The following is a 22,574-nucleotide window of genomic DNA, read 5'->3' as shown; positions in this document are numbered from 1 at the left end:
ACATTTGGTTTGTGTTAAAGTTCTTATTCTTAATATCATAACTGAAATGAGCTCATTGCTAATGTGGCTAACTTCAAGAGAAGAACAGGGCTGGCTTGCGTCTGAGAGAAAAATGACTCTGCGTAAAGCAGATCTTAAGGCTACCAAAGCTTTTTTCTAACAGTTCAAACATGAGCTTTTACCACAAAGATGTGGGTGGGACCAGTGAATGTAGACCACTCCCTCCTTTTTCAGCAACTACCAATGAGAAGCAACCAAACCGCAGAGAAGTGCAATGAAAAGCGCTGGTGACATGGCATGACTGAGCAGGCGTATGTCCTCCCTCTGCACGCTCGAACTGCTCCTCTGAGGTGTTGTCGTGTTAAATCGGAACAGTAATGGTGTCACACCACTCGCCTTGTAGAGAATGTAAAACAGCAGCGATCAAGCCCGCGTTCCTGACACTAATACTTACAGCGAGACAGGAAGAAAAGACCCCACTGAGTTCACGCCTTATTTTGATAGCCCAACCACAACATTGTCTAACTTTCCATGCATCATTTGTTTGTCAGTGAAGAGACCGTGTGCACAACTTGAAAGTACAAAGCAGGTACTTACCACAGAGCTTTTATTTTGAACAAGATTTACAGTTCTTACCTCCTCTTCGTCCACCCTCCTTTATATTTAACTGTGTGTGCATGTGTGTGGGATTGTTGTTTTAACTGTATGGTAATCTTTTGTTGTTATAGTCTCTGGTGTTGGAGTACATTGCATTAGATCGTCAGGTTTTCTTGTTCCCTATTATTGTGAAGGGATTCATCATATGTTGGACAAGCATGTCTTTATGTTACTACAGTTACCTTAAAGCAAGTAAAAAGCTCCAGTTAAGATCAATAAAACTCCAAAAGTGAATGTCTGTTACAGCCTTCTGGTAGAATGCTGCTGTTACTGCCTCTCACCTAATGCATGTGGTTGTGTTGGGATATGCCTCTGCCAGCTAAATAGCAATGAAGCACGTACTGCACAGTAAATGGAAGTTTGTCTACTCATGTGTTTCACTTCAGATGACTGACAGGCAGAGTGGGCAGATTATCATTTGTTATGAGGGGCATTTGCAATGATAGTTTCTTCTCTGGTTAACTTTTAACCGTGCTAGCGTAGAATGGCTCTCGCAATGGCAACAGCAATTATTAGATGTATTGCCATGACCAGAGGATGAATCCTAATGAGCATGGTGATCTACGGACTTCTTTGTAGTGCCACCAGCAGGTTGGCACGTGATTTTGAGTGGAAAGTCTCAATAACCATTTCATGTCCCCCTCAGCATGAATTGGAATAACTGATGATGCATCAGCAGATTAAAAAAAATAATAAAATCAATTTGTCCAATATTTTATGACCAAAAACCTGCTAATGACATCCCCATCAGCCTCAGATGAAATTTGTCTTCAATACTCATGTGACAATTGTTAACATGCTAAGATGCTAAACTGCAATGAGATGGTAAACATGGTAAACAGTATACCAGCTTTAAATCAGCACATTAGCATGCCAACATTTAGCTTAAATCAATATTGTGCCTAAATGCAACCTCACAGAGTCGTTAACATCTCTTAGACTTGTTTAAATGTGAACAAATCAAATGGACAAAATTCCAGTTTCAATGAATGGTACACATGGTTTTTATTTATTTTTAAATACATGACAAACTGTACATCTGTCATTGTCAGCTGGTCGACTGCGGGCCAAAGTTTCCATCCAATCTGCAGAATATGAATGAATTCAGAAAATACGTTCTTAAAACTTGCTCAGAGGCCCAGTCCATCCAGAGAGGGATTGTTGATTAACTTGCCGACCACTGCCAACAAGCCAAGAAGTCTGCAATTTATAGTTCACCCCTTCTACAGAATCAGATTATTCTCCATCTCCATCCTTTTTACACCGTGGACCCACCATCAAACCTTAAAGGCTTCAGTGAATCTTGAGCTTGTGAACACATCCTGCTTGTCTAACAGGCCAATAATAAAAGTAATAACATTCATAAATCAAAGCAGCAGTACAATCACTACCAGAAATAATAAACATAATGATTAAGCACCTTCAAAAGCAAGAGGTCAATTGAGCAATTCTGCAACAGGCCCGTTGTGATTAATGCTAATATTCAGTGTCAATGTGTGTGTGATGCAGTGCCAGCATCCTGTTTCAGACTAATAATTATATTTCCATTTTTGAAACCATGTCAATATGGATTGTAGTTTAATTTTTAAAATCAGAACAAAGATAATGTCAACAGATCTTTTGTTTGCAAAGTCTCACCTAACAGACCGTCTGTGTCGACTGTAGGAACCCACCATGGGAACCAAACACCACCGTGAGAAGACAAAGGTGAGCTGTTGGTGTTTCATGTGTTACAGTCGGAAAGTTTTTGGTTAATTTCCACTGTGGTAGTACAGTGATACGCCAACGTAACAGGAGGCCAATCAGATTGTTGTAAAGTTGGACCCTCCCATTTGATATGCCTACATTAAGGCAAATGGTCTCATGATACGCTCTGAAGTTACTGTAGTTTCTCTGGTGGAAGGAACAGAAAATGCCAATAATATTTTATATACTGCTGATGCTCAGAGTGGGACGTAAGTATCTGTGGAGAGGTCAGATGTATTCATCGTATTCTGACAGTGATCTAGAAGAGATATACAGACGTGTCTGTTATTAATCACTCATCTGTGTTTCTTTCAGGATGCACAGACCATCAGAACTTTGTGACAAAGACTGTTGGTGTTGGACAAAGCGTGACTCTCTCATGTACCCACCAGAGATCTGGGGACATTGAAACCCTTTTCTGGATCAAGCTTGTCCCTGGAAAGTTGCCTGAAATCTTGGGAAGAGCACTGAGCTTTGATTTTGATAATGTGAATGAAATTCCTCACATTACTTTCACACGAGAGCCTGAAAGATTCATCCTCAGTGTAACAGAGACGAAGCTGAGCGATACCGCATTTTACTACTGTTTAAAGTCACAGCTTTACAATATTGCATTTTTGAAAGGAGCGTTTCTGAGAGTTGAAGGTAAATATATCAAAAACACATTCATAATATTTGCTAGCAGTGTTATTATGTTAATGTGCAGCAGCATTCAACCACAGTATCATACACACAGTATCCATCTGTGTCATGTGGACGTACGTTTAACGTTAATGTGTCAGTCGATTATAGATTACACTTAAACATCTTGTCTATTCTATTTTTTTTTTTTTTTTTTGTCATGAAAGTGGGTAAATATTTGTGTTTTCAATTTCCAGGAGCAGAACCTGATATCACTGCGGTCGTTCAAGCCCCTCTATCTGATCCAGTCCGTCCAGGAGACTCAGTGTCTCTGCAGTGTTCAGTCCTCTATGACTCTGAGAACAAAACATGTCCAGGAGGACTCGGTGTGTACTGGTTCAGAGCCGGATCACATGAATCTCATCCCAGTGTCATTTACGCTCATGGAAACAGTGGTGATGAGTGTAAGACAAGTCCTGAGGCTCGCTCTCCACAGAAATGTGTCTACAACTTCTTCAAGGAGAACATCAGCTCCTCTGATGCTGGGACTTATTACTGTGCTGTGGCCACATGTGGACAGATAATATTTGGAAATGGAACAAAACTGGATGTTGAAGGTAAGTGCTTCATTGTTCTATTAGAAAATCTGAATTTTGACTCTAAATGTCAGATTATACATTCAAACCAAGCTTATTAAGATCAACTATAAGCACTTTTTTTGTTTTACATCTAAATTCATCTAACCAGGAGGTGACATGAAAGATCATTTTCTTTTAGTCTTTGACATCTTTCGTTATTGTTTCCTTTTTATCTTGTTTCAGAACCCTGTATCTGTTCAGTTGCAGTTATTTTTCTGCTGTTTGCTGTCTTGGCTGTAAGCCTGATTGTCATAGCGCTCCTCATTTACGGCATAAAGTCTGACTGTTCCAACGGTAATAGAAGTTACTCACAGTTCTCCTCATGATGAAATCAAAGCTGCTCCATCATTATTTATTGTAATCTATATGTTTTCTGTTTTATCATACAGCTGCTGTCGCCATGCAAAAATACAGCGGTGGTCAGAAAAGTCGACAGGTGAGGAATTTGACTGTCAGATTAACCTTATTAAAACAGCTGCGACAGCTTTTTTTAACTTTGTCACTTCATGTATTTTCTCAGAGAGATGGAGACATGTGGGTTTATTCCTCAGTCATCTTCACCATGATTACAGATGACAGTGGTGCATTAAAGGATCCAAAAGCAGCAGAGAAAGCGAGGATCTCCGCTGTTGTCAAGGCTTTTTGGTTGGATTAGTGAGCTAACAGGTCTGTTAGAGAGTTAGAGAGAAAGAACACTGATTTTGGATCAGAGGCCTGTATCAGAATCGGTATCTGGTTTTGGTTTTTGTTGTTGTTTCCTGGTTGTTGTTGTTTTGTGACCATGCATACTATTTGGGAATATGATACGTGACTAAATGATGTCAAACTGTGTCAATTAATAAAGCACACTGTGCACACTGTCCAAACAGCTGACACGATCTGTTATTGTGTCAAACAAATGTTTTTTCTCCAGATTTATTATCACTCGCCAGAATCACTTTAATCCCTCCAATATTTCAATATGACAACAAATATTATGTATCAAGTGTCCAACCTCGTCAAATTCACAGGGCTATCACAGACACACTGCGTGCACATTTCTTGTTGTATTTGATGTGCGTGTGTGTGTGTGTGTGTGTGTGTGTGTGTGTGTGTGTGTGTGTGTGTGTGTGTGTATGTGAGAGAGAGAGAGAGAGAGAGGAGTAGACACTGCTGTGTCTCTGCCCACCAAAACTTTCACACCTGTAGGCAGAAGCATGTTTCTCAAACACATGGGGAGCATTTTGTTTTGTGGACATAATTAATCTTTCTGAAGAGAAATGTACTAACAAGAAAATATACCCTGTGAAAAATGTCATGGGACAACTGGTCAAATTAATAAACTCCCCCATCTTTCTGGTCTCACATAACTCTGTAAAAGCCCTGTGCATGTCTGTAGCAAAACCACATTCAACCGCTACACTGACTGACAGAGGCTGCGGTGGGCCATCTCTCCGCCCTTTGACCAACCATCAAAGATGTTTGCTCAGAGCAGAGCTGACTGCGCTTCAACAGGATGTGCAGTCAGAGTAAAGGTGCAAGGACAGAAGAGCTACAAGAGGCATCAGAAAGCTCGTTTCAGTTGAACTTTTAATTATTCACCATTTAAAATTACATACATGCTTTAAAAGGTTGATAATTGAAAAGTGGGCAAGTTCAGACAGAGATCAGCTCAAGGTCACGCTGACACCTCAGGTCATTGAGCGTTTCGGCTTGACTTGACTGCTTTTGGACTGGAGGAGGAAACCGGTGCAAGCAGAAAGACAACATGATTTTCACACAAACTGGTCTGGAGTCTGGATTCAGAGCCACAACAACAGCTTTCTTACTTTAACATCTAAATGGTAAAATTTGGATTTGCCTGTTACTGGCTGAGTGTGTCTAGATTGAAGCAAATCTCCAGCAGAGGGTAAATTCCTCTGTGCTGTATAGGCTATTAGGGAAGTTAGCTCAAAACATTTGGTTTGTGTTAAAGTTCTTATTCTTAATATCATAACTGAAATGAGCTCATTGCTACTGTGGCTAACTTCAAGAGAAGAACAGGGCTGGCTTGCGTCTGAGAGAAAAATGACTCTGCGTAAAGCAGATCTTAAGGCTACCAAAGCTTTTTTCTAACAAGTCAAACATGAGCTTTTACCACAAAGATGTGGGTGGGACCAGTGAATGTAGACCACTCCCTCCTTTTTCAGCAACTACCAATGAGAAGCAACCAAACCGCAGAGAAGCGCAATGAAAAGCGCTGGTGACATGGCATGACTGAGCAGGCGTATGTCCTCCCTCTGCACGCTCGAGCTGCTCCTCTGAGGTGTTGTCGTGTTAAATCGGAACAGTAATGGTGTCACACCACTCGCCTTGTAGAGAATGTAAAACAGCAGCGATCAAGCCCGCGTTCCTGACACTAATACTTACAGCGAGACAGGAAGAAAAGACCCCACTGAGTTCACGCCTTATTTTGATAGCCCAACCACAACATTGTCTAACTTTCCATGCATCATTTGTTTGTCAGTGAAGAGACCGTGTGCACAACTTGAAAGCACAAAGCAGGTACTTACCACAGAGCTTTTATTTTGAACAAGATTTACAGTTCTTACCTCCTCTTCGTCCACCCTCCTTTATATTTAACTGTGTGTGCATGTGTGTGGGATTGTTGTTTTAACTGTATGGTAATCTTTTGTTGTTATAGTCTCTGGTGTTGGAGTACATTGCATTAGATCGTCAGGTTTTCTTGTTCCCTATTATTGTGAAGGGATTCATCATATGTTGGACAAGCATGTCTTTATGTTACTGCAGTTACCTTAAAGCAAGTAAAAAGCTCCAGTTAAGATCAATAAAACTCCAAAAGTGAATGTCTGTTACAGCCTTCTGGTAGAATGCTGCTGTTACTGCCTCTCACCTAATGCATGTGGTTGTGTTGGGATATGCCTCTGCCAGCTAAATAGCAATGAAGCACGTACTGCACAGTAAATGGAAGTTTGTCTACTCATGTGTTTCACTTCAGATGACTGACAGGCAGAGTGGGCAGATTATCATTTGTTATGAGGGGCATTTGCAATGATAGTTTCTTCTCTGGTTAACTTTTAACCGTGCTAGCGTAGAATGGCTCTCGCAATGGCAACAGCAATTATTAGATGTATTGCCATGACCAGAGGATGAATCCTAATGAGCATGGTGATCTACGGACTTCTCTGTAGTGCCACCAGCAGGTTGGCATGTGATTTTGAGTGGAAAGTCTCAATAACCATTTCATGTCCCCCTCAGCATGAATTGGAATAACTGATGATGCATCAGCAGATTAAAAAAAATAATAAAATCAATTTGTCCAATATTTTATGACCAAAAACCTGCTAATGACATCCCCATCAGCCTCAGATGAAATTTGTCTTCAATACTCATGTGACAATTGTTAACATGCTAAGATGCTAAACTGCAATGAGATGGTAAACATGGTAAACAGTATGCCAGCTTTAAATCAGCACATTAGCATGCCAACATTTAGCTTAAATCAATATTGTGCCTAAATGCAACCTCACAGAGTCGTTAACATCTCTTAGACTTGTTTAAATGTGAACAAATCAAATGGACAAAATTCCAGTTTCAATGAATGGTACACATGGTTTTTATTTATTTTTAAATACATGACAAACTGTACATCTGTCATTGTCAGCTGGTCGACTGCGGGCCAAAGCTTCCATCCAATCTGCAGAATATGAATGAATTCAGAAAATACGTTCTTAAAACTTGCTCAGAGGCCCAGTCCATCCAGAGAGGGATTGTTGATTAACTTGCCGACCACTGCCAACAAGCCAAGAAGTCTGCAATTTATAGTTCACCCCTTCTACAGAATCAGATTATTCTCCATCTCCATCCTTTTTACACCGTGGACCCACCATCAAACCTTAAAGGCTTCAGTGAATCTTGAGCTTGTGAACACATCCTGCTTGTCTAACAGGCCAATAATAAAAGTAATAACATTCATAAATCAAAGCAGCAGTACAATCACTACCAGAAATAATAAACATAATGATTAAGCACCTTCAAAAGCAAGAGGTCAATTGAGCAATTCTGCAACAGGCCCGTTGTGATTAATGCTAATATTCAGTGTCAATGTGTGTGTGATGCAGTGCCAGCATCCTGTCTCAGACTAATAATTATATTTCCATTTTTGAAACCATGTCAATATGGATTGTAGTTTAATTTTTAAAATCAGAACAAAGATAATGTCAACAGATCTTTTGTTTGCAAAGTCTCACCTAACAGACCGTCTGTGTCGACTGTGTCGGTTGTAGGAACCCACCATGGGAACCAAACACCACCGTGAGAAGACAAAGGTGAGCTGTTGGTGTTTCATGTGTTACAGTCGGAAAGTTTTTGGTTAATTTCCATTGTGGTAGTACAGTGATACGCCAACGTAACAGGAGGCCAATCAGATTGTTGTAAAGTTGGACCCTCCCATTTGATATGCCTACATTAAGGCAAATGGTCTCATGATACGCTCTGAAGTTACTGTAGTTTCTCTGGTGGAAGGAACAGAAAATGCCAATAATATTTTATATACTGCTGATGCTCAGAGTGGGACGTAAGTATCTGTGGAGAGGTCAGATGTATTCATCGTATTCTGACAGTGATCTAGAAGAGATATACAGACGTGTCTGTTATTAATCACTCATCTGTGTTTCTTTCAGGATGCTCAGACCATCAGAACTTTGTGACAAAGACTGTTGGTGTTGGACAAAGCGTGAATCTCTCATGTACCCACCAGAGATCTCGGAGCATTGAAACCCTTTTCTGGATCAAGCTTATCCCTGGAAAGTTGCCTGAAATCTTGGGAAGAGCAAAGAGCTTTGATTATGATGATGTGAATGAAATTCCTCACATTACTTTCACACGAGAGCCTGGAAGATTCATCCTCAGTGTAACAAAGACAAAACTGAGCGATACCGCATTTTACTACTGTTTAAAGTCACAGCGTTTCAACATTACGTTTTTGAAAGGAGCGTTTCTGAGAGTTGAAGGTAAATATATCAAAAACACATTCATAATATTTGCTAGCGTGTTATTATGTTAATGTGCAGCAGCATTCAACCACAGTATCATACACACAGTATCCATCTGTGTCATGTGGACTTATGTTTAACGTTAATTTTTGTCATGAAAGTGGGTAAATATTTGTGTTTTCAATTTCCAGGAGCAGAACCTGATATCACTGCCGTCATTGAAGCCCCTCTATCTGATCCAGTCCGTCCAGGAGACTCAGTGTCTCTGCAGTGTTCAGTCCTCTATGACTCTGAGAGCAAAACATGTCCAGGAGGACTCGGTGTGTACTGGTTCAGAGCTGGATCACATGAATCTCATCCCAGTGTCATTTACGCTCATGGAAACAGTGGTGATGAGTGTAAGACAAGTCCTGAGGCTCGCTCTCCACAGAAATGTGTCTACAACTTCTTCAAGGAGAACATCAGCTCCTCTGATGCTGGGACTTATTACTGTGCTGTGGCCACATGTGGACAGATGTTATTTGGAAATGGAACGAAACTGGATGTTGAAGGTAAGTGCTTCATATTTCTTTATAATGGTTATAGTATCACCATCTTTTCAAGTCAGCGATCTATAATTATTTCTTCATTTATTTGTTTGTTTCATGTTTCAGTTGTCAGCACTTGTGATTCACAGAAAGACGACACAGTTGTCTGTCTGCTGTTTGCTGCTTTGGCTATAAGTCTAATTCTTACAGCCTCCCTTCTTTATGTCATCAGGAAAAAATCCTGTGGTTGTTGTAAAGGTAAGAGATGTTACTCATACAGTCTATTAGACTGACTTGATTCAGGATTGTCCTGTCTATAATTATACACATCTTTTTTAAATAATACAGCTGTTGTCACTCTGCAAACAGATGCTGCAGCAGCCAGTGATGATCAGCAAAGTCAGCAGGTAAAGAATTCAAAGATGTAGCTAGAAAAGTTATCAGCTTGTGTTAAAATCAGCTCTCTCTCATTTTCAATTTTGCACTTTATTCCCTCAGAGAAATGAGGATTCTTTGGTTTATGCTGCACCAAAATTTACCAGGAGGAAAGCCGGCAAATCAGGGAGAAGAAGTCCAAGAAAGGAAGAGACGATCTACACTGATGTCAGGGCTTTGTGATGGATTAATGATCTAAACAGTGGATATGCTAATTAATGATAATGGTAATCAGTCTCTTGCATTGTGCATCATATATCTAATACATTTTGTTTAATTTTTTTGTGTTTTCTCTTCTTCAAGGGCTCCATTGAATCTGTTATATAGTTTTAAGGCTGTTAACGTCCTCCCAAGGCTCCAATCTTTTTATCAATGTGATGAAAAACAATTGCACTCCTCAGAATTTATGTCTGTGTATATGTGTTGTTTCCTTCGATAATAAAGAAACTCCCACATTGAAACAGTGAACTGTTGTGTCCTTGGACACCACAACATCCCACAACTGTAGACAGAAGCACAGCTAACAGAAACACACAGGGAGCGTTTTCTGTGAGAGGACAGCGACTCCATTTAATGAACTCCTCCATCTTTCAGATCTCACAGTACTTTATAAAGGCCTTCTGCATTTCTGCTGTGAGAGCAAGCAAAGCCACAAGCAACAAGCTGCACTGACAGATAAAGGCTGCAGTGGGCCTTTTCTCCACGCTTTGACCAAACATCAAGGCTGTTTACTCACAACAAACTTGATGATGGGCTTCAACAGGATGTGCAGTGAGGGAGGAGCTACATGAGGTCTCAGCAGGCTAATTTTAGTTGAAGTTGAAATGATTTATGTTGTATTACTTTCCTTTTAATGTGCTCATTAAAATGATTCTTATGTTTCTAAAGATGTACCGAAAGACATCTGCGATCTTAAAATATACAATCCTCATACTACTTCATATTTGCTTGAAACTTTAATGTCAGATTATTGATTCATTCAGCTTTTGTTTGAACAGGCTACCAGTCTGTCACAGCGTGTCTTTAACAAAACTGTCCAACTTATATAATCAGGCAGACTTTAAGATCACAGTTCAAACTCCTGCTCTCACCAAAAAGGATGGACCAGTGAATGATTAGCACCTGTAAGTTGTCGTGACTTCTCTGGTTAACTTTTAGCCGTGCTAGCGTAGAATGGCTTTCGCAATGGCAACAGCAACTATTAGATGTATTGCCATGACCAGAGGATGAATCCTAATTAGCATGGTGATCTACGGACTTCTCTGTAGTGCCACCAGCAGGTTGGCATGTGATTTTGAGTGGAAAGTCTCAATAACCATTTCATGTCCCCCTCAGCATGAATTGGAATAACTGTTGATGCTCCTGACTTTTCATCTAACAGCATCAGCAGATTTAAAATAAATAAATAAATTTCTCCAATATTTTATGACCAAAAACCTGGTGATGACATCCCCATCAGCCTCAGATGAAATGTATCTTAAATGCTAATTTGACAATTGTTAACATGCTAACATGCTAAACTGCAATGAGATGGTAAACATGGTAAACAGTATACCAGCTTTAAACAGCATATTAGCAAGCCAACATTAGCATTTAGCTTAAGTCAATATTGTGCCTAAATGCAACCTCACAGAGTCGTTAACATCTCTTAGACTTGTTTAAATGTGAACAAATCAAATGGACAAAATTCCAATTTCAATTGATGGTACACACATGGTTTTTATTTATTTTTAAATACATGACAAACTGTACATCTGTCATTGTCAGCTGGTCGACTGCGGGCCAAAGCTTCCATGCAACCCGCAGAATATGAATGAATTCAGAAAATACGTTCTTAAAACTTGCTCAGAGGCCCAGTCCATCCAGAGAGGGATTGTTGATTAACTTGCCGACCACTGCCAACAAGCCAAGAAGTCTGCAATTTATAGTTCACCCCTTCTACAGAATCAGATTATTCTCCATCTCCGTCCTCTTTACACCGTGGACCCACCATCAAACCTTAAAGGCTTCAGTGAATCTTGAGCTTGTGAACACATCCTGCTTGTCTAACAGGCCAATAATAAAAGTAATAACATTCATAAATCAAAGCAGCAGTACAATCACTACCAGAAATAATAAACATAATGATTAAGCACCTTCAAAAGCAAGAGGTCAATTGAGCAATTCTGCAACAGGCCCGTTGTGATTAATGCTAATATTCAGTGTCAATGTGTGTGTGATGCAGTGCCAGCATCCTGTCTCAGACTAATAATTATATTTCCATTTTTGAAACCATGTCAATATGGATTGTAGTTTAATTTTTAAAATCAGAACAAAGATAATGTCAACAGATCTTTTGTTTGCAAAGTCTCACCTAACAGACCGTCTGTGTCGACTGTAGGAACCCACCATGGGAACCAAACACCACCGTGAGAAGACAAAGGTGAGCTGTTGGTGTTTCATGTGTTACAGTCGGAAAGTTTTTGGTTAATTTCCATTGTGGTAGTACAGTGATACGCCAACGTAACAGGAGGCCAATCAGATTGTTGTAAAGTTGGACCCTCCCATTTGATATGCCTACATTAAGGCAAATGGTCTCATGATACGCTCTGAAGTTACTGTAGTTTCTCTGGTGGAAGGAACAGAAAATGCCAATAATATTTTATATACTGCTGATGCTCAGAGTGGGACGTAAGTATCTGTGGAGAGGTCAGATGTATCCATTGTATTCTGACTGTGATCTAGAAGAGATATACAGACGTGTCTGTTATTAATCACTCATCTGTGTTTCTTTCAGGATGCACAGACCATCAGAACTTTGTGACAAAGACTGTTGGTGTTGGACAAAGCGTGAATCTCTCATGTACCCACCAGAGATCTGGGGACATTGAAACCCTTTTCTGGATCAAGCTTATCCCTGGAAAGTTGCCTGAAATCTTGGGAAGAGCACTGAGCTTTGATTATGATGATGTGAATGAAATTCCTCACATTACTTTCACACGAGAGCCTGAAAGATTCATCCTCAGTATAACAGAGACGAAGCTGAGCGATACCGCATTTTACTACTGTTTAAAGTCAAATTCACAGCGTTACAAGATCGCGTTTTTGAAAGGAGCGTTTCTGAGAGTTGAAGGTAAATATATCAAAAACACATTCATAATATTTGCTAGCAGTGTTATTATGTTAATGTGCAGCAGCATTCAACCACAGTATCATACACACAGTATTTATTTGAGTCATGTGGACTTATGTTTAATTTCCAGGAGCAGAACCTGATATCACTGCCGTCATTGAAGTCCCTCCATCTGATCCAGTCCGTCCAGGAGACTCAGTGTCTCTGCAGTGTTCAGTCCTCTCTGACTCTGGGAACAAAACATGTCCAGGAGGACTCGGTGTGTACTGGTTCAGAGCTGGATCACATGAATCTCATCCCAGTATCATTTACGCTCATGGAAACAGTGGTGATGAGTGTGAGACGAGTCCTGAGGATCGCTCTCCACAGAAATGTGTCTACAACTTCTTCAAGGAGAACATCAGCTCCTCTGATTCTGGGACTTATTACTGTGCTGTGGACACATGTGGACAGATGTTATTTGGAAATGGAACAAAACTGGATGTTGAAGGTAAGTTCTTAATATTTCTTTATAATGGTTATGGTGTCACAGTCTTATCAAGTCAGTGATCTATATTTATTTCTTCATTTATTTGTTTGTTTCATGTTCCAGTTGTCAGCACTTGTGATTCACAGAAAGACGACACAGTTGTCTGTCTGCTGTTTGCTGCTTTGGCTATAAGTCTAATTCTTACAGCCTCCCTTCTTTATGTCATCAGGAAAAAATCCTGTGGTTGTTGTAAAGGTAAGAGACGTTACTCATACAGTCTGTGAGACTGACTTGATTCAGGATTGTCCTGTCTATAATTATACACATCTTTTTTAAATAATACAGCTGTTGTCACTCTGCAAATAGATGCTGCAGCAGCCAGTGATGATCAGCAAAGTCAGCAGGTAAATAATTTAAAGATGTAGCTAAAAAGTTATCAGCTTGTGTTAAAATCAGCTCTCTCCCATTTTCAATTTTGCACTTTATTCCCTCAGAGAACTGAAGATTCTTTGGTTTATGCTCCACCAAACTTTATCAGGAGTAAAACCGGCAAAGCAGGTAGAAGAAGTCCAAGAAAGGAGGAGACGATCTACACTGATGTCAGGGCTTTGTGATGGATTGATAATCTAAGTGGAAATGCTAATTAATGATAATGGTAATCAGTCTCTTGCATTGTGCATCTTATATCTATTATTTTGGTTCAGTTTTTTGTGTTTTCTCTTCTTCAAGGGCTCCATTGAATCTGTTATGTAGTTTTATGGCTGTTAACATCCTCCCAAGGCTCCAATCTTTATATCAATGTGATGCAAAACAGTTGTACTCCTTAGACTTTATGTCTGTGTATATGTGTTGTTTCCTTTGATAATAAAGAAACTCCCACATTGAAACAGTGAACTGTTGTGTCCTTGGACACCACAACATCCCACAACTGTAGACAGAAGCACAGCTAACAGAAACACACAGGGAGCGTTTTCTGTGAGAGGACAGCGACTCCATTTAATGAACTCCTCCGACTTTCTGATCTCACAGCACTTTATAAAGGCCTTCTGCATTTCTGCTGTGAGAGCAAGCAAAGCCACAAGCAACAAGCTGCACTGACAGATAAAGGCTGCGGTGGGCCTTTTCTCCACGCTTTGACCAAACATCAAGGCTGTTTACTCACAACAGACCTGATGATGGGCTGCAACAGGATGTGCAGTGAGGGAAGAGCTACATGAGGTCTCAGCAGGCTAATTTTAGTTGAAGTTGAAATGATTTATGTTGTATTACTTTCCTTTTAATGTGCTCATTTAAATGATTGTTGTGTTTTTAAAGATGCACCCAAAGACATCTGCAATCTTAAAATATACAATCCTCATACTACTTCATATTTGCTTTAAACTTTAATGTCAGATTATTGATTCGTTCAGCTTTCATTTGAACAGGCTATCAGTCTGTCACAGCGTGTCTTTAACAAAACTGTCCAACTTATATAATCAGGCAGACTTTAAGATCACAGTTCAAACTCCTGCTCTCACCAAAAAGGCTGGACCAGTGAATGATTAGCACCTGTATGTTGTCGTGATAGCAATAAATAATATCATGTTGATTTTATTAATACAGACAGAATGACAAAGGTAGAAAGCGCCTTTGTGTTCACACCGCACACTGAAGCTCGGTTGCAGCAGTGCTTCAGTTTCCATGCATCGCTTGTTTGTGGGTGGTGACTGTCAGTGCTTGTTTGTTTGTGTCTGTGTGTGAAAGCACAAAGCAGGACACAAAGTATATTCAGGGCTTCTGTCTTAAATGACATTTTACACTTGTTGCTTCTCTCTGTTCACACTCATCAAACCAACATGATTTGGCTTGTGGTCAACAATATGTTGACCCTGATGAAGGCCACAAACCACAACACACTGGTGTGAGTAAGTGATAATGTCAGATGAGGTGTTCATTATCAGGAACTGATGGACGATGGGGAGGACAGAGCCATCTGATGCACAGTGTCGTCTCAGTGAAGGGACACCCTGAAGGGCATTATCCCACTTACATTATGGTCATTTGCAAATGAAAACCATTCATTTAGATTTTTTTTCACAAGCTGTAACTTTAAAGTTAACCAATAAGTTTCCATAAGAACACCTGAGGATGAATAATACCTGGAACAATCAAGACAATTTTGTCTTTTTTGTCCTCTTTGAGCTGTATGTCTTTTTTCCTATGCAAGTACACTGACTGACCTTTGATGCCACTTGGCAACGAGAGATATTTCTAGTTCACTCAGCTCAAAGAACCCTTTGGCTGTGAGCCAGAAAGCTAACTTTATGCTAGCGAGATTCAAAGTTAATAACCTGGTGTACAGTTGATAAACTGTAAATGTAATTTGACAGTATGTTTAACAACGAGACTCAAGTGCTATAGTGCTATCCAGCCATGTCACTGTCCACAATTCACTGTCCAGATTGATGGGCCGTGTGCTCTGTTGGCCACAGCATGCAGCAGCGAGTTGAACAGGGAATGGGGTGTGAGGGAATCAGCAATGTGAATCAAAGTATTACTAACTTCAGGGGAGCAGAGTACTTCCTGCAACTTGTGCGAGGGCCTGGCTTTGAGGTCTGCTGTGTTGGCTGCAGTGGTCTGTGTGACTGTGGGGTCAGTGGGGTCTGTGAGCCTGACTGACTGGCTGCCGAGCTCAATACCACCACAAGTGCCTATGGAGCTTCTCAGCTCTGAAAATGTTGCAGCACTTTCGAGATTTGTCAGCGATTTTTGTAAAACTGCTCATATTCTAAATCGACATGGTTGATTTATTGCCTCAGAAAGGTGTCATAAGTGGATCAAATGATGGAATAGCATATGAAGATTGTGGCAGACTTCCTGTTGTTGGCCCAGCTGGTTGTTGGAACCACTCCGGCACTTGCTTTGCATTGTGAGGCACAGTGAAGTGGAAGTTGGGTGTATGCTGGGAATTATGTGATGTCATCAAACTCACCGTCCAATTAAGCATCATAATGGTGTATGTTGTATTTCGCTAACAGGTGCAACAAAAGCAACATAAGAGTGAGGACATGTCAATCAAGCACAGTTTGTAAACGCCCACAGAGTTCTGAAAAAGGTCCACCATAGTTAATTTGCCATGTGTGCCGAGTGCTTTCAGACCCTGTTTACGCCTGGCATGAACGTGCATCCTGCACACAGAGCTGGAACTGAAAGTTTGGCTGCACTTTCTCTCCCAGTCTTGTGTGACTAGCTTACTGTAGCTTTGTTGTTAAAACAACATGTCACTTCAGATGTTATATGTTTCCTAAGTAGCTTCATCATATGAGTGAGTATCAGCTGAAAAGTCAGATTAAGATCAAATTTCCTCTTTGGCGTTCACTTCAGAGTCAGTTATAGAAACCCACCATGAAACAATAGCCTGCTGTTCTTTCATGTGTTCACGTTGGAAAGATGCTTCAGTTTATTTCCACTGCGGTGCACAGTGAAACACCGACATAACGAGAGGCCAATCAGATTGCTCTGACATAGTTCCCTCCCTCTCCATATGGTTATATTAAAGTGAATCATCTTCTAATAATGTTTCATTTAACTGTGGACTCAAGTGGATGACCCAGAAAACGCTGATCGTGTTTTATTTGCTGCTGATGCTCGGAGTGGGGCGTAAGTAAAAGTTTCAGATGTACTACAGATACATATTTAAGTATTGTCATGGTGTTACAGTTTGATTCTCTGATGTGTGTTCATTTTTTTCAGGAAGCACAAACGATCAGATCTTTGAGACAAAGACTTGATTTTGGACAAAGTATGATTCTGATTCTGATTCTGATTCTGATTCTGATTCTGACTCCGATTCTGTTTGCTGCTTTGGCTATAATTCTGATTCTTGTAGTCTTCCTTTTTTATGTCATCTGGAAAAAATCCTGTTGTTGTACAGGTAAGAGACGTTACTCAGACAATCTATTAGACTGTTTCCCAACAGCCAAAATCACTTGAGTCAGATTTGTGCCTTCTATAATTCAAACCTATAGAATTTTTCATCTTAAACACAGTAAAATCCATAATTTTTTACTGTCTGTTATCTTTTTTCTTTTTTCTTTTTTTAATAATCCACTCTGCAAACAAATGCTGCAGCAGCCAGTGATGATCAGCAAAGTCAGCAGGTAAAGATTTCAAAGATGTAGCTAGAAAAGTTATCAGCTTGTGTTAAAATCAGCTCTCTCTCATTTTTGATTTTGCACTTTATTCCCTTAGAGAACTGAGTATTCTTTGGTTTATTACCACTATACATTACCAGGAGGGAAGCCGGCAGAGAAGAGGGAGAAGAAGTCCAAGAAAGGAGGAGACAATCTACAGTGATTTCACAGCTTCGCAATGCATTAATAATCTAAATGCTGGATTTAATAAGTGAGGCTGTGTATAACTTTTATGCACCACACTCGGAGGGAAATATACCACTTTGTCAGCACTGGTGCTTTCATTGCACATCAGAAGACATAAAATGCCACAAATATTATATATATATATTGGATATTCTAAAGGATATTTTATCACATCCTTTTAACTTTTTTTTTCGTCCTGTGTGCATTTTATTATTAAAGTTTTCCAGTAAATCTGCTTATGATGCATCTGTCCAAGTTGACTTTTTCGGAGCATTCAGTGTAAAAAGTGTGAGTGATCGTAAGAAGAAGCATCTACAAAAAACAACCTTTCAGGAGCTTCAAACAGCGTAAGTTATATATTGCTTACTTTTTATTACTTGAATTTTACAAAACGTGAACATAAAATTCAGTTTCCTGAAATCACTGCCAGGTCATCTTTTTCATCAGCTCCTCTTGATGTAAGATTGATGAAATTTTGTCCGCCTGCAACTTATAAAACAAGTATGCACGAAAATCCAATCTCGACCACAATGTAACGTGATGTATGTGTCAGACCAAACAACTCTGAGATTTCATATTATTTGCAGTCATTGATCATATTTGATTCTATCGGTGCAAAACAAATATTCCACAACGCACAATTATAATCTGTGATATCGAGCACTGTGTCGACAAACTTAGATCTGATAAAGTCAAAGTGTATTTTGCAAGATCATTTGCATCTTATACAAATCATGATTGTGGCATTTTGAGTCAGGTGATGAAAAAATAATTTGAATACATTTTGCCCATATGATTAAAAGGTGTTAGATTGAATGGGTCTATTTCATGCAGATGTGAGTAATTACATGGCAGGAGCCCCGTGGCTTAAGATGCAGAGATCTCCTTCATTTGCTGTCATCACTGATCAATAATAAAGGTAAATTTAAAAAAAAAAGCCCCAATGGTCTCAAAAACATGGAAAAGTAATGTTTTCATGCAGTAACTGTGTTTTTCTTAATTCGGAAACCAAGAAGAAAAATGTCTTGGTTTCATGGACGGTGTTGGAATCAGCTTATTGCCATTAGCTGTTGACTGTGGATATATGCAGTTAAATTTGTGGCCCACCTGGAATTGTTTTTAGGGGTACACCAATCCAGTCCACTGAATCAATACAGGTGGCTCAGATATGAGAGAAGTTCACACATTTTAAATTAGAGAAAAACAATGCGTACTGTAACAGACAGTGCCCTGTTGGTGTCAGGAAGAGAAAGAAAGTCACATCAGAGGATATTTCAAAGTTTATTTGCAGACACACACCATATGGCAGTAAACCTGTTGTAAATAACTGCTTTTAGAATATTGCTGCTTTTCCTTTATTGTTTTTATTCACAAGGCTGACTACATCAAATTATGTCAATAAAAGTGTACTGTAATATTTGTACTGCTATGATCTGTCACTGTGCAAAGATGTGCCAGAGTTACATAATCAGACATGGAAACAAAACAAAGTTTATCAAGTAAAAGAATGATTACAGATGCAGTTATTCCACGTCCACGTTCTGACTGAAACTCAACTCCTTGTGTCACTCTCTGGCATCAGATGGGAATAAAATATGTGAAGTGTTGCGTGTGAACACTCTCTCAGTCCGCTGAGGCCCTTTGCAGAGGCCGGGGGAGCAGTTCACAGGCTGTGCTCTGCCTGTAGAGAGGGGTGCTGCTGGCTGTGGTGATCTGCTCTGACGACAGAGTACACACACTCTTGTGGCGACTCGCTCCTCTTCGTCACTCGTTTCACTTTCCTTGCAGATAAATTCAGAGCTGCGTAGTTCTCTGACTGCGCTTCACCGTCCTGCAAAAATTGTAATATGATGAGAAATATTTCAGAGATTCACACCAAGAGCATGAAGATCAAGTCTAGAGGAAAGACTTAAAACGTTGATAGGACTGATTTCCAGCGACTTTACAGTAAATTTAATATACTTTATTTTACGTATTTTCTAATATCACTGTAATAATTTAAAATATTCCTAATCAATCATCAGTGTTTTTATACCTTTTGACTGAACAGTTTATTACATGTTACAAGTATAACATGATGTGTTCTGTCCAGATCTGATGAATAAAAAGGATTATCCACACACCACTGCAAACTGTATTTACCAGAAGCTTATTTACCAGGAGCATACAGTATTTACCTGATCATTTGATTGATCCGCAGTTGACTTGTCATGTCCGACATGATGGGACGCACTCACTGCTCCTGTTAAAGAAAAATCTGAGCTTTCAGAGTGTGTGTACACATGAGGGAGATGGTTCCCGCAGTCATAGCAGTGTGATAAAGAAAAGACTTCAATAACATTTTCAGTTTTCAACCCTAACCCCCTAACCCTCACTCACTCCTGTCATGTGCTCAGTGCAGCTTCAGTGCTCGACTGATAACCACTGATGAACTCCACCAGAGCTTTACAATATTTCCTGCTGCAGTAAAATATTGTGGTGGGACATAGCTCAGCTGGGGAATATTGTATTTCTCACATATGAATGTTAACAAAGTAATATTTTACATTTAAGCAAAGAGTATAGTGACCTCAGGTTCATAATGACATAACACCATACAAGTCAAGAAAAACCAACATGTAACCACAAAAAGAGGCTGAGAAGACACCTCCTGTCGTGTCGTTCTTTCAAGTGCAATACCTCTACATTCAGAGTATTTAGCCTGCTGTTGGACAGAAGTACAAATGTCCCAAAGAAGACATGCAGATGGATTTTCCAAATAATGCTGGCATCTCGAAAAGCTTAACCGCAGTGAAAAGTAAAATAGGGTGAAACCCACCTTTGCATTGATCGCAAACTTTCCTTCGATTTACGTAAAAAATAAAGACAACAATCACAGTGACACAGCAGGCCAACAGCGCTCCGAGCACGAGGACAACTGGGTCCACCTCTGGTCCTGAATCCCAGACAATTCCTAAGAGACATTAAGCATGATCAGTTACTAAATGAATGGCATTTTGTCAACAGGAGCAATTGATAAGTCAGTGTTTGATTCTAATGTTTAGTCAGAAGTATTCTCGTCTTTTATTTAAGCTCTGGGTCAAAGACTCAACACATAATCGTGTGTGTGTGTGTGTGTGTGTGTGTGTGTGTGTGTGTGTGTGTGTGTGTGTAACACTGTGTGATTTATCAATGCAACTTGAAATGGAGCCAAAGACAACGTCAGCATAAAGTAATTTTTGTAAATGAATTACATAAACGTTTAAGGTGTCCATGGAATAATTATAAAACGTTGCTGAGAAAGAACAACTGTGAGTCCAACAGAAGAAAGCTACAGACTAATAATCTGCCAGACTCAGGTTCACTTTAAGCAGGCATACAAGATGAATGTTTGATTTTAACACAACCGTAAAGTCGTACTTGTCTGCACTTGAGTTCCTTCACCGAACAGGATCTGTCCACATGTGGCCACAGCACAGTAGTAAGTCCCAGTATCAGAGGAGTCTCGTACAGTTTGGGACAGACTGTAGAGGCAGCTCCTCCCGTTTTGTTCATAACTTCTGTTCCTGTGAGTGTAAATGATGGCTGGATGAGATTTTCCTGATCCAGGTCTGAACCAGTACACGCTGTGTTCACCTGGACACTGGACTCTGTTGTCTTTGTTCTTGGAGAGAAGTGAACAGTTGAGAGTCACTGAGCCGCCTGGCTTGATTAACGCTGTCTCTGGACTCTGCTTCACGTTGACAGATTTCTGCTGATTACGGTCTGTCATTCAGTTGAAAAGAAAAAAAAAAAACATAAAAAGGAATTAATTATCCAAATTAGCTATATGACATAAATACATAATGATCAGATAAGACTTTATTGATCTGATACCAGATTAAGTCGTTACTGCAGCAAATATTACAAAAAGCAAAAACAGTGGCACAGGCAGCTCAAGATTAAAAAAAAAAAAAAAGTGTACAGGATACAGAACAGAAAATCGACCATGTATATGTACATTATATACCAACTATGGAAATACTAAATGCCATAAAAATACTACTGCCCATAAAAATACTATTATATTAAAATACTGTCATATGTTGTGTTGCACTTGAGAAATACTGTTGCATAGAAAGGACATTGAGTCTGTATATGCACAACACAGAGCTACATTACATGATGCTGGTGTTAAACAGGCATGAAGGAGCTGTGGTAGTGTTCTGTCTTACACACTGGATGCAGCATTAACATTGACATAGGAACAAATAGTGAAAGATAATTTACCATTAACAGCCAAGAAGACACCGGAACTGAAACTCTGTGAATACACTGATCCATTTTGAAAGAGGTACGTAGCTTCATCCTCTCTGCTGACATTTCTGATGGTGAAAAAATACTGAGAATCCTTTTTTATGACTGTGAAGCGTGAATCACGAAATGCTTCACTAATAGTTCTTTTGCCATAATACTCAGCAACTACTGATTGGACCAAATATCCAAGAGACTGCTTATACAAATGAAAGAATTCTGCGTTGTCGTCAGAAGCTTGAAATTGCAAAGTAACATTCCCACCAAGTTCAGCCACAGCCAAAGACGTCTGCTGAGGAACGTCTGCGCTTTGAATCAAGTCTGACGAAAAGAGACAAACAATAACAGACATACAACACGAGAGGACAAAATCAATGAAACGTGTTTAAAGATTATTACTGCGCCTTGTCTGATTCCTAAGAATGTGTTCTCACACACAGTGCAGTAAATACAGTATTTTGCATTAGTGTTTTTCTCACAATGGTTAAGAGTAGCACTTACGCACGGTTCCAAGAAGAATCAAAGCAGGCAGTCCTGCCATCATTGTTGCACAGCACGCTTGTCTTGCACAACTCTCAGACGTCCTCTCAGCCAAGTGACAGTTTAGTCACAACATCACCAAGGTTTGAGAGGTAGAAGTCATCATGATTGGCTGAAGTGTAGAAAATGACCTCCCCCTACATATTTAGCAAAGCTGTGACCTATTTTAATTTGACAAGAAATCTACATATGCTTTCATTTTATCTTTCAAAGCAAAATGTCTTTT

At 39.7% G+C, this 22,574-nt stretch overlaps 3 protein-coding genes across 3 annotated transcripts; 2 read left to right on the top strand and 1 right to left on the bottom strand.

The window, feature by feature from the left end:
• The first annotated feature begins 2,569 nt into the window (after positions 1-2,569).
• LOC139330968 (uncharacterized) lies at positions 2,570-9,780 on the top strand. Its single transcript, XM_070962201.1, has 12 exons — positions 2,570-2,612; positions 2,719-3,048; positions 3,282-3,641; positions 3,846-3,956; positions 4,052-4,098; positions 7,928-7,969; positions 8,166-8,217; positions 8,324-8,653; positions 8,827-9,190; positions 9,296-9,420; positions 9,511-9,569; positions 9,661-9,780. The coding sequence occupies exons 1-12, from the start codon at positions 2,570-2,572 to the stop codon at positions 9,778-9,780; spliced, it is 1,983 nt and encodes a 660-aa protein (XP_070818302.1).
• A 2,444-nt stretch (positions 9,781-12,224) lies between these two features.
• On the top strand, positions 12,225-13,792 carry LOC139330967 (signal-regulatory protein beta-2-like). Its single transcript, XM_070962200.1, has 6 exons — positions 12,225-12,267; positions 12,374-12,709; positions 12,840-13,203; positions 13,309-13,433; positions 13,524-13,582; positions 13,673-13,792. Exons 1-6 carry the CDS (start codon positions 12,225-12,227, stop codon positions 13,790-13,792), a joined length of 1,047 nt encoding a protein of 348 aa, XP_070818301.1.
• Positions 13,793-19,174: 5,382 nt separating this feature from the next.
• LOC139331664 (cell adhesion molecule CEACAM1-like) lies at positions 19,175-22,166 on the bottom strand (the record flags this gene model as incomplete). Its single annotated transcript, XM_070963277.1, has 5 exons — positions 19,175-19,367; positions 19,714-19,778; positions 20,355-20,489; positions 20,936-21,280; positions 21,785-22,166. Coding segments are annotated over 5 exons (1,095 nt in total), but the record flags the coding sequence as incomplete, so codon positions are not given.
• Positions 22,167-22,574: the final 408 nt, after the last annotated feature.

Source organism: Chaetodon trifascialis, chromosome 5, assembly GCF_039877785.1.
Source record: "Chaetodon trifascialis isolate fChaTrf1 chromosome 5, fChaTrf1.hap1, whole genome shotgun sequence".
Classification (NCBI taxonomy): Eukaryota; Metazoa; Chordata; class Actinopteri; order Chaetodontiformes; family Chaetodontidae; genus Chaetodon; species Chaetodon trifascialis.
Note: the sequence above shows the minus strand (reverse complement) of the source record. Positions and strands in the feature narration are given on the sequence as shown.